The sequence below is a fragment of the Mugil cephalus genome, chromosome 1, assembly GCF_022458985.1.
Source record: "Mugil cephalus isolate CIBA_MC_2020 chromosome 1, CIBA_Mcephalus_1.1, whole genome shotgun sequence".
Classification (NCBI taxonomy): Eukaryota; Metazoa; Chordata; class Actinopteri; order Mugiliformes; family Mugilidae; genus Mugil; species Mugil cephalus.
Genome location: NC_061770.1, coordinates 52,590,776 through 52,605,457, shown reverse-complemented (window position 1 = coordinate 52,605,457; position 14,682 = coordinate 52,590,776). Strand labels below are relative to the sequence as shown.

Below are 14,682 nucleotides of genomic sequence, written 5' to 3'. Positions count from 1 at the left end.
TTTATTGTAAAAGTAATTATCAGTAATACAGAAAAAATTAGAGAAAATGTGAATATTTACTTTGCAAGTCGATTTACAGTACGCCCCTAAAAATTTAAGTTAGGGGCCACTGTGCCCCTAGTAATAAAAGTTAGCCTGGAGCCCTGGTGTTATAGGTTATATTCAAGTCCATTACGGGAGAATAAAATTAGTTACCATGATCCATGGTCCATGGTGCCATGATCGTTAAAAAAGTGTGGGTATATCGCTATACAAACTGTATATAAACACAGTCGCCGGTCACATATGTGCTTCCATTAACGATCGTGTAACAACACATCTGACTTGTTTGAAAAAAATTAACAAAAATCTCTAGCTTTCAGTGATCAGTCTTCATGGGAGTAGACTAAAACTTGTTTTTGAGCTGAAGCTTCTATAATGATACAGTTCGTCAGGCCATTGAGTCAGAATGTAACAGGCAGATATAACAACATCAGAGCAACAACCCAGGTCGACGCAGCATTCCTGTTCACGTCGAAGCCGTGTCAAGCCGAGCTAATAAAATCCCGGGTCAATTGCCGAGTCGTTGACCCGTGTCGACTTGGGTTTTTCGCTCAGTGTGAAAGGGACTTAAGAGAGATGCCAGCTTTAATGCAAAGGCTGCCTTCGCGTCTGATTTGCATTGTTCTCCCATTTGTAATGGTTTAGATTTTGGTGATTTTATCAAATGCTAAACACAAAGTAATTAATCAGAACATACTGTACCTGAGGGTTAAGGAGGACGATGTACATATTTTTATGAAACATTGTCCAAAAGTTTTGTATGTACAGAAGTGTTACATGTCAGCTTTTCCTGAAAAATCGATAATTGGAGGCTTTTACTTTATTGGACTAATTTTTATTTAATTAGCATGAAGGTTATGCAGAAGGTTCTAATAGAGTAAAATATCTCAATAAAGGTATTTTGTGTGTTTGTATCTCCATTTATTGTACGTAAACCAACTTAAGACTAAATATTATCTAAAGAAATGTCAGTGGCCTGCATTAAGTGACATTTTGGCTTGTGACTAAAAAAAATATATTGATTAAGGTGTAAGCATTCTTAAATGTCTCTCTTAAATGTAGCAACATTAATTTAATTAGAGCAATCCAAAGTAAACTATACACTCACTTGCCACTTTATTAGGTAAACCTGTTCGATTTTTGTTAACACAAATATCTGATCAGCCATCACATGGCTGCTATTCTTTGCATTCAGGCATGTAGAGGTGATCAAAACAACTTGCTAAAGTTCAAAGTGGGCATCAGAATGAGAAAGTCCCTGTTTTGCGGGCTTTAGCCAAACCCACGCTCGTTTCTACTAGAATCAGCGGGCTGCACAGTAAAGTTGTGTTCTAACAACCAGTGAACGAAAGAAAACAACCGTTATGCAGGTATGAGCTTTCAAGCAGAACACAATGAACGTAATAAAAGATAAAAACTTGGAGGACTGTGCCATGTGGAATGGGTTCAAGGCACACTGTAAAAATGAATTGCTCGTTCAACCTAAAACAATTTGTAACCTGGCTGCCTTAACATTTTAAGTTGGACAACAGTTTAAGGCTTGAATTGTTGAGTTTGGCAAACTAAGAAGCTTAAGTTGTTTAAACATGTATCTGAGTTTCTTAAACATTGAATAAATAGGTGAAAAATTAGTCCTATTAACTTTAGATTTTAAGCTTAATCAACAAGTTTTTTTAGTGAAGCCAACAAGATATTTTAAGTTGTACAAACCTATATCCTAGTTTAGACAACATAAAATGACCAGTAAAACCAACAAGCTTGGAATGATATCTTGAGTTGTACAAACATAACAAGACAAGTTAACTCAACTAAGTATTTTGTTGAATAAACATATGTTTTTAAGCCAGCCAGATAACTCTTTGAACAGTTGATCTTAGTTGCACTAATAAGTTAATTAAAAAAAACTGAACTGCATTATTTCCCCACACGACTTAAATATACAGTATGACAACTATTCTTTAACATCAAAGAACATTCAGAATGCCATTTTATTGAAATTAATAAATTAATTATGACATGAATTCAATTATGACAACACAATTGCCACATATGTAACACATTTTTAAAGTTTAATATCTTCAACATTTACAGAATAAAACTATCTGTAAAATAACTTTAATATAGTGCTCGCCTGCTACCATGCAGGAACTGTGATGGTATGAAGGTAGATGTGAGATATAAAAGCTACGTGCTTAGAAGCTTGTGCAATTTAACTAGTCATTCAAGTAGATTTCAAGTATGTCTTGAAAGAAACAAATACTACATACATACTACAAAAACACTGTTATAACATTTAGAACACATTTACAACAAGTATTTTCTACGGCTTTTACAGGCATAGACATTTTCTTGAGTGTTCTTACTATGTTATGTAGTTTTACTGTATAAACATTTGTGGTTATAAGACTGTCTGCAGAATAGCCTGAGTACTGTGTTCAGCCCCACAAGAACTGTCAAGGCATTCTGTCAAGATATTGATTGACCACTGATTCATGTTTCAACAAATGGTTTTTAAGAGCAGCTTGCATCTTAAAAGAGCACACACAGCCACTGTAGATGCAAGGCAAAGGGCAAGACCTATTATAGTGTTTGTGTCTTAGCCTGTAATGCCTTGGGATGCTTCGTTGGTTGGCTGAAGAAAATGTGCAGAACTTACAGATCCAATTCATTTAATTCACAGGGCTGGTTGTTCTGTAGAAGTCTCCAGCTCTGAAGAAAAAGAAAGTCAAATTGAGATTGACATCTCCATACATCACTGTCTGTAAGTACTTTCTGTGTTTCCATATCGTTTCATTATCGTTTACCTTTGCATTAAAAATGGTAATAATTACAAAAAATAAATGTAAAAACAAAAAAAAACAGCCCACAATTAACATGTCATACAAAAATGTCATATTTTCATTTTTAAGTAGTTTTAGTAATATTCAATTTCATTAATTTAATTTTATTATTTACCAACATCATTGTTTCACTCACCACTGCTGCCCAGTTAATGTTTCAATTTCAGCACTTTTCAGTTGATCATGTAGTGGGTATGCTACATGTCAAAGATGTTTGATGAAGGATTATTATTATGAAGGACTTCCACTCTGTAACACCAATGTAATATGTTTGTTTAATTCCACCAAATCTAAAAGAGTGAGACATCATCTTTCTAGTGGATCTCATTTGTCTTTAGCACTTATACTGCACAACTGAATGAGATTAACTATTAAGAACTGGACATGAATTGTGTACTGTAAACTCATTCAACCATACAATGTTGAAAAAGAAATGTCTAGCATTGCATTCTATAACATTTCTCATGATTTATTTAGGTACTTGCAAAAAATAATTTTCTGTTCTTAAAATCACACACTACAGAAGCCCTGAACGGTCATGCATTCATACATTTTATTTCCTCCATTCTCTTGTGGTTGAGCCAACAACTACAGCAACTAAAAATTACACAAGTTAAAAAAATAAATAAATAATCCATAAACAATCTTATGTTACTAAAAAATGCTGCTGCAAAATTTAATTTTACAATCCAGTGTAACATTTATCCAGTTTACCTGTCAAGCATTTTGATAAATACAAGCAGGGTCAAAGTGTGTTCTTACCTTGGAAAACCACCTGATCCAAAAAGGAAGTGTTGTGTGGCACATGGTGCTGCAGGAGGTTGATAACCCTTGTTGGCCACGTGGGGTTGCATATGCACTTTTGCAGGGGCCACATGTACATAAGTTGAGTCAACTCAGAAATGTATGTAATGTAATAATTCTGATTGGACTGATTAATTGGGCGCAGAAAAACACGATATTTCAAGTACACAACACATTTAGTTGAACTGACTAAGGAAATTGAGTTGAGATAGCAAAAACCTCAAATGCCGTTCCCTGGTCTCTGACTATATATTGCGTCCATGTCCTCATACCGTTTCAGGACCTTTCAATCAGCACCACTTGTACTGCTGTGTCCCTTGGCTGCCCGATAATCGGCCTTCAATTTTTTTAAGCTTCTCCTTCATTTGTTTTATCGCCCTGATAAAGTGTTACAAATTACTTTTTTGATCCAACGTATCGTTTTAAGTATAAATTCAATTTAGTTTATTTGCTTATAGTCTACATCATAAAAATATATGTTGTCTTTGCTGATAATAAAGTAGAAACACCTGAGCCTGTGAATCCTCTTACTGATTTGTTAACATGGATTTCCCAGCCATAACTTTGCATGACTGCTCAGTGATATATATTAGTTTTCAAATGAACACATCAGACATTCAGTCTGTTGTTGTGAAGTTTGGGAGTTTTGTTTTTTTTGTAGAGTCCAACAAGTGCATTGTTCTCAGGTTCTGGGAGCTGCATGTTGTTGTGTCACAAAAAATCGCATTCTACTCTGAGATTGAAGTGCAGAAGGAAAAATATGAGGTTCTTCTTATAATTGCTTCTTTTCTTGTACCCTTCCATTCTAAATTTCCCCATGAGGATCATCATCAATCTTTATTTATAAAGAACTTTAAAAACAACATGGTTGGTCAAAGTGCTGTACACATACATTAGGACAGATAAAAAAATACTAAAATCGTGAAACAAACAATAAGAATTAATGTCTCAAACTGAGTTAAAAGCCAAAGAGAATAAAAGTTTTAAGAGAGGAAAAACCGGAAGCAGTGAAGTGCAGACAAAATTGGGGTAATGTGTTCCTGTTTTTGGTTCCAAAATATGAAAGTATCATTTAATCTAATTTCATTTTATCGGTTCGATTTTCTTTTATTTGTTCTTATATCTTTCATCCTTATATCTGCATAGACTTTCAGTCAGCAGGGCCATGGTAAATCTAAAACAAATAAAAAATTATATGAGTTTCAAAAATTTAAACTCACATGACCAGTATAAAGGGTTGATGACCCATTACTCACAAGTAGAAGTATTTCTCATGTGAGTTTTGGGTGTGCACCATTCAATAATAATGATAATACTTGGATTAAACGTCTTTGTGAGGGATGCATACAGAGCGAGGGATGCATACAGAACCACACCCCTAGCCCCACCAAGGAAGTCGGATCACAACCTCCAGAACTGAAGAAGCTACTCGGATGAGTGGCGAAACGTCTTCAAGGAAATCTACAAGTCCAGTTGACCTTATTCAACGCCTTTTGGATTACCTGGTTCACCTACAGCCACTGTACACGGCCCTGGTCAAAAAGCAGCTGGTAACAACTCGCTCGATCAGGAGGTGATCCCCTGAGATGGAAAGTGCCCTGAGAGACTGTTATAAAACCACAGTCTGGGATGTGTAGATCTACCTGCACGAGGAGGACGTAAAGGGGATGACTCACTGTCTGACGGATCACCTGAACTTCTGTGCAGATGTGGTCTCCCCTGTCAAGACTCTAATAACAAGCCATGGGTAACTAGAGAAGTCAAAGCTGTCCTCAACAAGAAGGCTGCCTTCAGGAGCAGAGACAGGGAGGACATGGAGGCAGCACAGCAGGAGGTGAAACACCATGTGAAGGCCTAAGGACAGCTACAGGAGAAAGGCGGAGCGGAAGCTGAGGGAGAACAACATGAGGGAGGTCTGGGAAGGTGTGCAGACCATCACAGGTCACAACACAAAGACCAGAGCTATGGGGGGACAATGGAGAGGACGAATCAACTGAATGACTTCTTCAATAGGTTCAACTAGCCCACGCCCACGGCACGAAGCTGAACTCTGTGGTGACAGTGGCAGAAATGAGGACACTGGACAAACTTCTGGACATTATTCACAATACCAGCCAGCCTCTGCACACTGTCATCAGCAACCAGAGGAACCAGTTCAGTGAGAGGTTGCTTCTTCCCAAGTGCAGGACTAATAGACTCAGGAACTCCATTGTCCCTCATGCCATCAGGCAACTCCTCACTCGAGGAGAGGAGGAAATAGGCCACAGAGGACTGTGCAATATTTGTAATTTAATCTTTTAAGAGTTTATCTTTATTGTACATTGTTTAGTTCTCTTATTTATTTTTTTGTATATAGCTGCTGGAAACACAATTTCCCTGAGGGAGTCATTGCAAAGGGATCAGTAAAGCTGAGTCTGAGTCTAAGTCTTTGAGAAAACATACGCAACGGACAAAACATGTCTACAGAAAGATTAACATTCCTGGTGTAAAAACACTTTACGGATTCAAACTAGGGGTTTTACAGGCGGGTCTGGGAGTAGAGAGACTTTCTTTCTTTCTTTCTTCCTTTATATCCTGACAATGAAGGGCAGAAAATGAGTCTGACTACATTGAAAATATAGTAATAGCTTTAGCTTTGACTGATAAAGTGTGATCAAGATAACCAGTATGACTGATGTTAGCATCAAAGTCTTCCAAACAATTCTGTCCTGTTTCTCTGCAGTCACTCACTGTGAACTCTCTGAGGTTTTCACATTTGTGTGTGTCCTCCCCAGGTGGCTGGCCTCTCTTGCACAGCTTGTTGTGGAGCCACATGAGCAGGTACCAGATGGACTTGGGGCTCGGAATGATGTTGAACGGAGGTGGTAGTGTCCCGCCCTCGTCGAAGTAGCTCATCCACAGCTTGGTGCGGGCAAACTTCCACTCGATGTCGGCATGGTCCTGGTGGACAGGGAGGAGAGACTTGATTTCACAAGATCAAATAATGACAGACTTGGTTCCACAAAGCCAAGAACCGCTTTAACTGCTTATCTCAACAAAATAACCAAATCATGGCAAGCGTTAGTGGAGTAAATTTAGCTGCTTAAAGTCTAAACATCCAAGTGACAAGATGAATTAAAATAGTTAAAACATCCAGACTGACAGTGATCTATCAATCAATCAATCTGTCAATCCTTCAATGGGAACAGATGGACGACAGCGAAAATCATTATATTATATTATACACCTTCAAAATACCACTCACACTCACACCTATGGGCAATTTAGAATCATCAATAACCTAACAAGCAGGTCATGAGCCAGACTTGAACCCAGACCTTCTCGCTGGTTGGCATCAGAGCCACTGTGCTGCCCCAATTATATTATATTATATTATATTATATTATATTATATTATATTATATTATATTATATTATATTATATGTAAAGGATAATGCCCAACGAGGTATCCATTATCAAAATTGAATGGACAACGCGGAGGCGTGAACCGTCTACTGGGCGGTTGTTTCCGCGAAGCATCCATTATAATTTGCAAAGCCGTCTCTGATGCAGTGGAGTGAGGTGAAAGGTAGCGGACCCATAGCAACACAGTTTGTTTATCCCATGTGAATGTGCCACATGAAACAGAAATGGTAATATTTGAAACACAGAATGCCCCTTTTTTAACACTAAAGGGGTTTTCGTTTTTTGAGCTATGGTCTTAAACTTTTGACCATCGTCCTCTGACAGATTTTTTCCCTAAACTGCATCTTCTTCATTTGCGGTCAAAGCAACTAACAAATCAGATGACAGAGAGTGACGTAAAATAAAGATGGCGGCGAGTATGATACAAAACAGTTCAGAAATGCATTTTAAAAGCTGATTTTCTTTAAAAAGGCTGATTATTTTACAATGTTTTATTTCGGCATTATGTTTAAAATATGTACACTTTTACTATGCTGGTGTATGTTCTGTTTGTTTTATGTCCCCTTTAAGCTCATTTTGTGTTTTTCCTTCTTATGTTTTCCTGTCCTTTCTATTGAGTAGCTGTTCTGGAAACACACAAAACTGCGATAGAGGACATCCAATCTTCAGGGCTTACATCCTGAATTTCATGCAGTAACTCACGGCAATGAGCTGGTAGGAGTTGTTCATCATGGCTATCAGCATGTTGAGCAGAACCACCAGCGAGATGACGTTGTACGTCCCGAACATGGTCGCCCCCACAAACTCAGTGAACTCGTGTCGGGCCTTCACGGTGGTGACGTACAAGTTTAACAGTCCAAATATCGACCAGAACAGAGACTGGAGAGTCTCAAATAACCTAAGGGAGGACAGAGAGCAAATTCTTTCACTAAAGAGACATGGGTACAATAAATTAAGCAAGGAGCAAGACATGATTTATAAATGAGTGGAGAGAGTGGAGACAATAAACACAAATGTTCTGTTTAAGGTTTAATGCAAATGACTGAATTATTTTGAAGTCGTATCCGTTTGAAATGCTCTTCTTTTTTTAATAAATATCAACATTAGTGAAATGGATTAGGATTAAACACCCACAGAAAAGGTCAAGAAGAAGAAGGACAAACAGAAATTCGTTGTCTGAGAAAACAAATCGATGCATCTGTTTATTCCAAACACGATATAAAATAAGATCTGCCTTTATTCATCCCACAATGGGGAAATTCTAATTGTTAACAGCAGCAGAGACATTCAGCATCACAGACAGTGCACACAGTGCACATATGGGTGGACTAAAGAATAAAATATAAAATACAAAAACAAACAAACGGCAGTGTTCAAGTAAGAAAAAAATGGAAAATGGGTATGCTTACAAATATACAGTATATAAAGAGAGTGATGTGCGCTCAGAAATCTGGCTGGTTTATTCACCCACAGTGGGTCTAACAGAACCTCCACTGTAAATGGTTAAGCTGGTGAAAACATTTGTATCTGTTTTTCTATATTTACGACACTAAATCTTAGTAAGCCATGTTGGAGACCATGGTAGAAGGTCTGGAGCTGCTACCTTTGTAAGTAAGGACAAGTAAGTATTAAGGTATGTTTTTAAGATCACAGAGTTGGATTTTTCTGAATGTTTTCCATTTACGCTGCCTTTCATCCTATTCTTCATGTCCTTCCTCACCATTCCTCCTCACTCCACTGCTTTCCTGCATCATTTCTCTCTGGGTCTCATTGTATGACAGTCACAGCTACAGTGGCAGAATTTTTGATGAGGGAACATTGGCAGCACCCGGCTGTAGAATGAATGAATGAGTGAGAGAGAGCTTCTTTCTGCAGGGTGTTATATTTATACTGCATCAAATATTCAAGACTCCTGCATGTATTCTCATGGCAGTGTACAATTGGCAGTTGTATCAATCAGTACATGGGCAGTGTGACGGCATGACTTTTATGGAAATGTGGGTGGAGGTGAAATGTGTTGAATGACAAGGAGTAAGAGGGCGAGTGAGTTAAGGTGCCTGTGTAAATAAAGAGCGGGGGAATTGAATGGAAGTCGAATGAAGCAGCTGAGCATGACATTGTGTAGAATGTATAGAAGATGGTAAAAGTAAAAAAAAAAGAAGTTTTGTCCTTCTCCAGTTCCTTATTTATTTTTCTCTCCCTTTTCTTGTTTAGCCTTCTTTCATCTTCCATTAATTTCCTTGTCTCTCTTCTTGTCTTTCATTTGCATGTTACCCTCTTGTTTTGCTTTTCCTCCTTTTCTTTCCTTGCTCCCTTCCCCTGCTCATCATTTACTTTCCTTCTTCTCTCTGCACCCCGTCATCCCCTCTGTCTTTTTTCTTCATTATACTCTTCTCATCTTTCCTGGTTTCCTTTCATTCCCTCCTTTCTGCGGGTCTATTTTCTTGTCCTTTGGCAGGTTTCTTCAGGTTCTTTCTTCTCATCTTCTTTTCTTTTCCCTTTCTCCACTCAATGTTTTCCTACTGTGTTTCTTCTTTCTCACGTCTTCTGCCTTTATATTCCTTCTCTTTTTCCTTATCTTTATTTGTCATTCCTTTCATTTTCTTTCCTTTTTTGCGTTCTTTTCCTTCCCTTTCCTATCCATCCTTTCCGTTCTTTAATGTTCCTTTTCCATTCTGTTTCCTTGTTTCTCCTTCTCCTCTTACCTTTCCTCTTGTGCTTCTATTTTTTCCTTTCATTTTATTCTTGTTCCTTTGCTGCTCTTTCCTCTCACTTTCCTTCCTCCCTGTTCTCCTACACATTTGCGTTTCCTGACAGTCATAAACTGGTGCAGCCACTGTTATACCTCATTCACATCGAAAATACCGGATGGGATTTTCAGACCTGGGGCCTCATTTATCAAACTGTGCATAGAAAAGGTTCTAAATTCTGACGTAGGAATGAAATTTAGAATGTGTGTAAATACAAAAAAATCTGGATTTACCAAATGTGTGGACACCGGTCCTACTCACACTAATAAGTAATTGGTGATGATAAATCCCACCTGTTCTTAACTATCATGTTCGTGCATGGTTCGGGTCATTTGCATTCAGAAACGCCCCAAATTGACCATATATGGTTGCAACAATCCATTTAAGAACGTGTAAAGGGATTTATTTTTTTTTTTACCGTTACCAAAATTATGGCAAAGAGAAAGAGCCTGTACGCGCCAGAGCCTGAAGCAGTGGAGGAGTTGGAAGAAAATCATTGTCGCAAAATCAACAAGACCCCACCAAATTCATAAATGAATAAAGGATCATCTGACCAACATCAGATGAAAATACTTAAAGTAAATACTTTATTTTTTTATAAACGAGTTGCGGAAACAGTGTTAAATGTTCATATTAAACAAATTTAATTAGAGCAAATTAAAATAAAGAAAATTTAAATTTCTCACATTCCAAACACCAGCTAACAGGCTGACCTAAAATCTTTGTATGGTCCTCTCTCTAGCTTTGAATGAGTTTTTGAGGTTTACACTGAACTGCATTTCTAAAGCAATGTTTAATGTTTAATATTTGTGTATTGATTGAATTAAATCCTTCCCCATTCACGTAGCTGTAATTGGGCAATGGACTTATTTTCCTACTTTGTCTCGTGTCAGTGGTGGTAGTAAGATGAACAATAATGCACCGCAGACTTAATTAAATTTTTTTCTCTATTCATAGCTAAAATGAAGTTCAGTATACCCACTGAAAAAGACATATGTGCTGGATGACACTGGAACAGAGGTCGATGAAGAGGTCTTCAGTGACATTCTTGAGGAAAAAACAGACATCCTGTGGACAATTGCCGACACCCTTTCAGTCACTGGCAAGTGATCATTTGATGAAATTGTACTTTGCAAGGTTACAGTATTATTGTGTGACCACTGAAACTGACTTAACTACACAAAAACGATTAGATTCACTTAGGCAGAATTTGCTTTTCATTGTTTTTAGAACCGATCCATTTCATAGCAACTATTATATTCCTCGAAGCACAGGCCAAAGAGGAGGAGTGGCAGCAATCTTCCACTCTGATTTATGTATTAATCCTAGACCTAAGAAAAGCTTTAATTCGTTTGAAAGCCTTACTCTTAGTCTTGCTCATCCAGACTGGAAAACACAAAAAACATTTTTCTTTGTTGTGGTGTATCGCCACCTGTACCTTACCCGAATTCTCTGAGTTTCTATGAGATTTAGTGCTTAGAACAGATAAAGTCATTATAGTAGGTGACTTTAACATCCATGTTGATGTTGGCAGTGACAGTCTTAGCTCTTCATTTAGAAGATTCATTTTATTAGATTCAATTGGCTTTGTTTCCATGCTGAAAGTTGATGAGTTGCTCCTGTTTAAGCCGTTTGATCTGCAAACAACGTATGGTTTCGAAGGAGATGATCAATATGTGGTGTCTGTGCATGTTTTTGTATAAGAAATGTGTTACGATATAGTAAAGATGTTATATTTTCAAGAAACTCTTGTGTGGACTATAAATTTCTCAAGTGTTAACAATTCACCTCAAAAGTGTCATAGAGCACATCCTCACTCTCAGAGTGTTACATAATCAGCTCTGCAAAGTGCTGCAAATTACTTACTCAGAGTATATATTTTACTCTATGGGAGTTCTAGGTTTACAATGCAAGTGTCAAAAAGCACTATATACACTAAATAGTGTCTAAAAGTACCAGTGACAGTAAAATTGCACTCTCAGAGGGTTCAAATGTAACTCTTTATGTGGAGTATATGTTATACACTTTTGATGGTGTTCAGTGAACACCGAACTCTTGGACCTGTATGTACAACGAAGCCGGAGTTAAATGTACACCTATAGAGTACAATGTACACTGGGATTTTTGCTGTGTGGTGTCCAGCCAACGACGTGGCCTACGTTGATAATTGGAACTCTTTCTGGGGAAAGCTGGTTAGATGAGATGGAGTTCACCTCACTTTGGTGGTAGCTTCTCTTATCTCTAGGAATTTGGCCGATTTTATTAAACCCCCAAAACCATGACAACCCAGAGATCAGCCCAGGAGGCAGAGTTGCAGTCTTACACGCCTCTCTGCCGCTTCTCTAGTACTGTCTCACACCCATGATGCCCTAAACTCTGTAGATGTGCTGTCTGCTCCCAGATGTTTTAGATCGAAAAATAACAGCAAGAGTTATTCATAGGAACCTTATACAAATCAACACAAATTCACTAGTACAACAGAACAATAAGACAATTAAAAGTGGTCTTTTAAATGTCAGATCTCTCTCATCTAAATCTCTTTTAGTGACCGATTTGATAACTTATCATCAGATTGATCTATTTAGTTTGACTGAAACGTGGCTGCAGGATGATGAGTATGTCAGTTTAAATGAGTCTACGCCACCCAGTCATAGTAACTATCACATTCCTCCAGACACAGAGTGGCAGCAATCTTCCACTCTGATTTATGTTTTAATCCTAGACCTAAGCAAATATTTAATTAGTTTGAAAGCCTTACTGTTAGTCTTGCTCATCAACCAATTCTCTTTGTTGTGGTGTATTGCCACCTGTACCTTACTCTGAAATTTTAGCTGAATTCTCTGAGTTTCTATGTGATTTAGTGCTTGGAACAGATAAAGTCATTATAGTAGGTGACTTTAACATCCATGCTCATGTTGGCAGTGACAGTCTTAGCTCTTCATGTATGTCACTATTAGATTCAATTGGCTTTTCTCAGAATGTAAATGGATCAACTCACTGTTTAACTCATAGCCTATATCTTATTCTAACTTATGGCATAGAAGGTCTACAGTATATTATCATAACCCTCTTTTGTATGATCATTTCCTTATAACATTTGAATTCCCAATAAGGGATTACACTGAAATTGGAAAGACATTTCGTTATTGGTAGACACTTATCTGATGATGCTGTAACTAGATATAAGGAATTAATACCTTCAGTATTTACCTCAGTGCCTTATGTCAGTGATGTGGATGACAGCAACCACAATCTAACTCCATCACAAATAAATTATTATTATTGTTGATAGCACAGCAGCATCGCTTAGTACAACTTTAAATATTCCTCTGAAAACGAAGGTGATAAATCGGAGGAGGGTACTTCCATGGTATAATTCACAGTTGCGTAGTTAGGCATTCTACTAATTCTGAAGAACCTCACATAGCCTGGAAAGATAGTTTAACAACTTATATAAAAACAAACAAAAAAGATTAAGATTAGAATGATTAGATTAGAACAGCATATTAAGATTAGAACAGCATATTATTTTTCATTAATAGAAGAAAACAAGAACAACCCCAGATTTCTTTTCAGCGCTGTAGTCAGGCTAACAAAGAGCCACAGCTCTGTTGAGCCATCTATTCCTTCAGCTCTCAGCAGTAATGACTTCTTGAGCTTCTTTACAGATAAATTGTTGGCATTAGAGATGCTGTTACAGCAGTGCAGCAGTACAGTGGCATTAGAAACCTTTGTAGGACCTAGTCAATATTTGGATTCTTTCTTTCTAACTGATCTTCTTGAGCTCACTTCCGTTATTACAGCATCTAAACAATCAACTTGTCTTCTAGAACCCATCCTGACCCATACCTCCATATTAAATCAGATAAACTTATCTTTATTAACAGGACATGTGTCACAGTCTGTTAAAACTGCTGTAATTCAACCTTTACTTAAAATACATACTCTTGACCCAGATGTTTTAGACAACTATAGGCCAATTTCCAACCTTCCTTTTATCTCTAAAGTTTTAGAAAGGGTTGTTGCCGATCGGTTGTGTGATCATTTAAACAGGAATGGTCTAAAGTTCATCATAGAACAGAAATGGCTCTGGTTAAAGTTATCAATGATCTCCTCATGGCTTCAGATGATGGACTTGTCTCTATACTTGTCCTGCAAGATCTTAGAGCTGCATTTGACACTATTGATCACAGTATTCTACTACAGACTTGAAAGTGTGATCTAGATTACAGGAACTGCACTGGTTTGAATCCTATCTGTCAGACAGATTCTAGTTTGTCCATGTAAACAATGATTTATATATACCAAAGAAAGCTATGGAGTTCCTCAGGGTTCTGTGCTAGGACCAATATTATTCACATTATACATGCTTCCCTTAGGCAATATTATTAGAAAGCACGACATAAACTTGCATTGCTATGCAGATGATATCCAGTTATATTTATCCATGAAACCAGATGAATCTAATCAGCTCGTTAAACTCCAAATGGTAAATGGTCATGCTCTTATATAGCGCTTTTCTACCTACTCAAAGGTACTCAAAGCGCTTTTACAGTCAGAGACACATCCACCCATTCACTCACACAAGCACACACCAGCGCCAGTTGCACTGGGAGCAATTGGGGGTTCAGTGTCTTGCTCAAGGACACTTCGGCATATGGCACACTCGGGGGATCGAACCGCTAACCCTTCGGTTCATAGACAATCCGCTCTACCTACTGAGCCATAGCCGCCCAAGCATAAGCATGCCCAAGCATAAGCATGCCTTAAAAACATAAAGGCTTGGATTACCTGTACTTTTCTACTTCTAAACTCAGACAAAACAGAACTCATTGTATTTG

General features: G+C 37.7%; 1 protein-coding gene across 1 annotated transcript in view; it reads right to left on the bottom strand.

Annotated features, from left to right (window-relative positions):
* The window catches only part of trpc5a (transient receptor potential cation channel, subfamily C, member 5a), a 184,152-nt gene that overhangs the window by 21,412 nt on the left and 148,058 nt on the right, over positions 1-14,682 (bottom strand). The window contains exons 14-15 of the mRNA XM_047608558.1: positions 7,794-7,989; positions 6,417-6,626 (exon numbers count right to left, since the gene is read on the bottom strand). Coding sequence (XP_047464514.1) covers positions 6,417-6,626; positions 7,794-7,989 — 406 coding nt within the window. The remainder of the gene's footprint in view (positions 1-6,416; positions 6,627-7,793; positions 7,990-14,682) is intronic.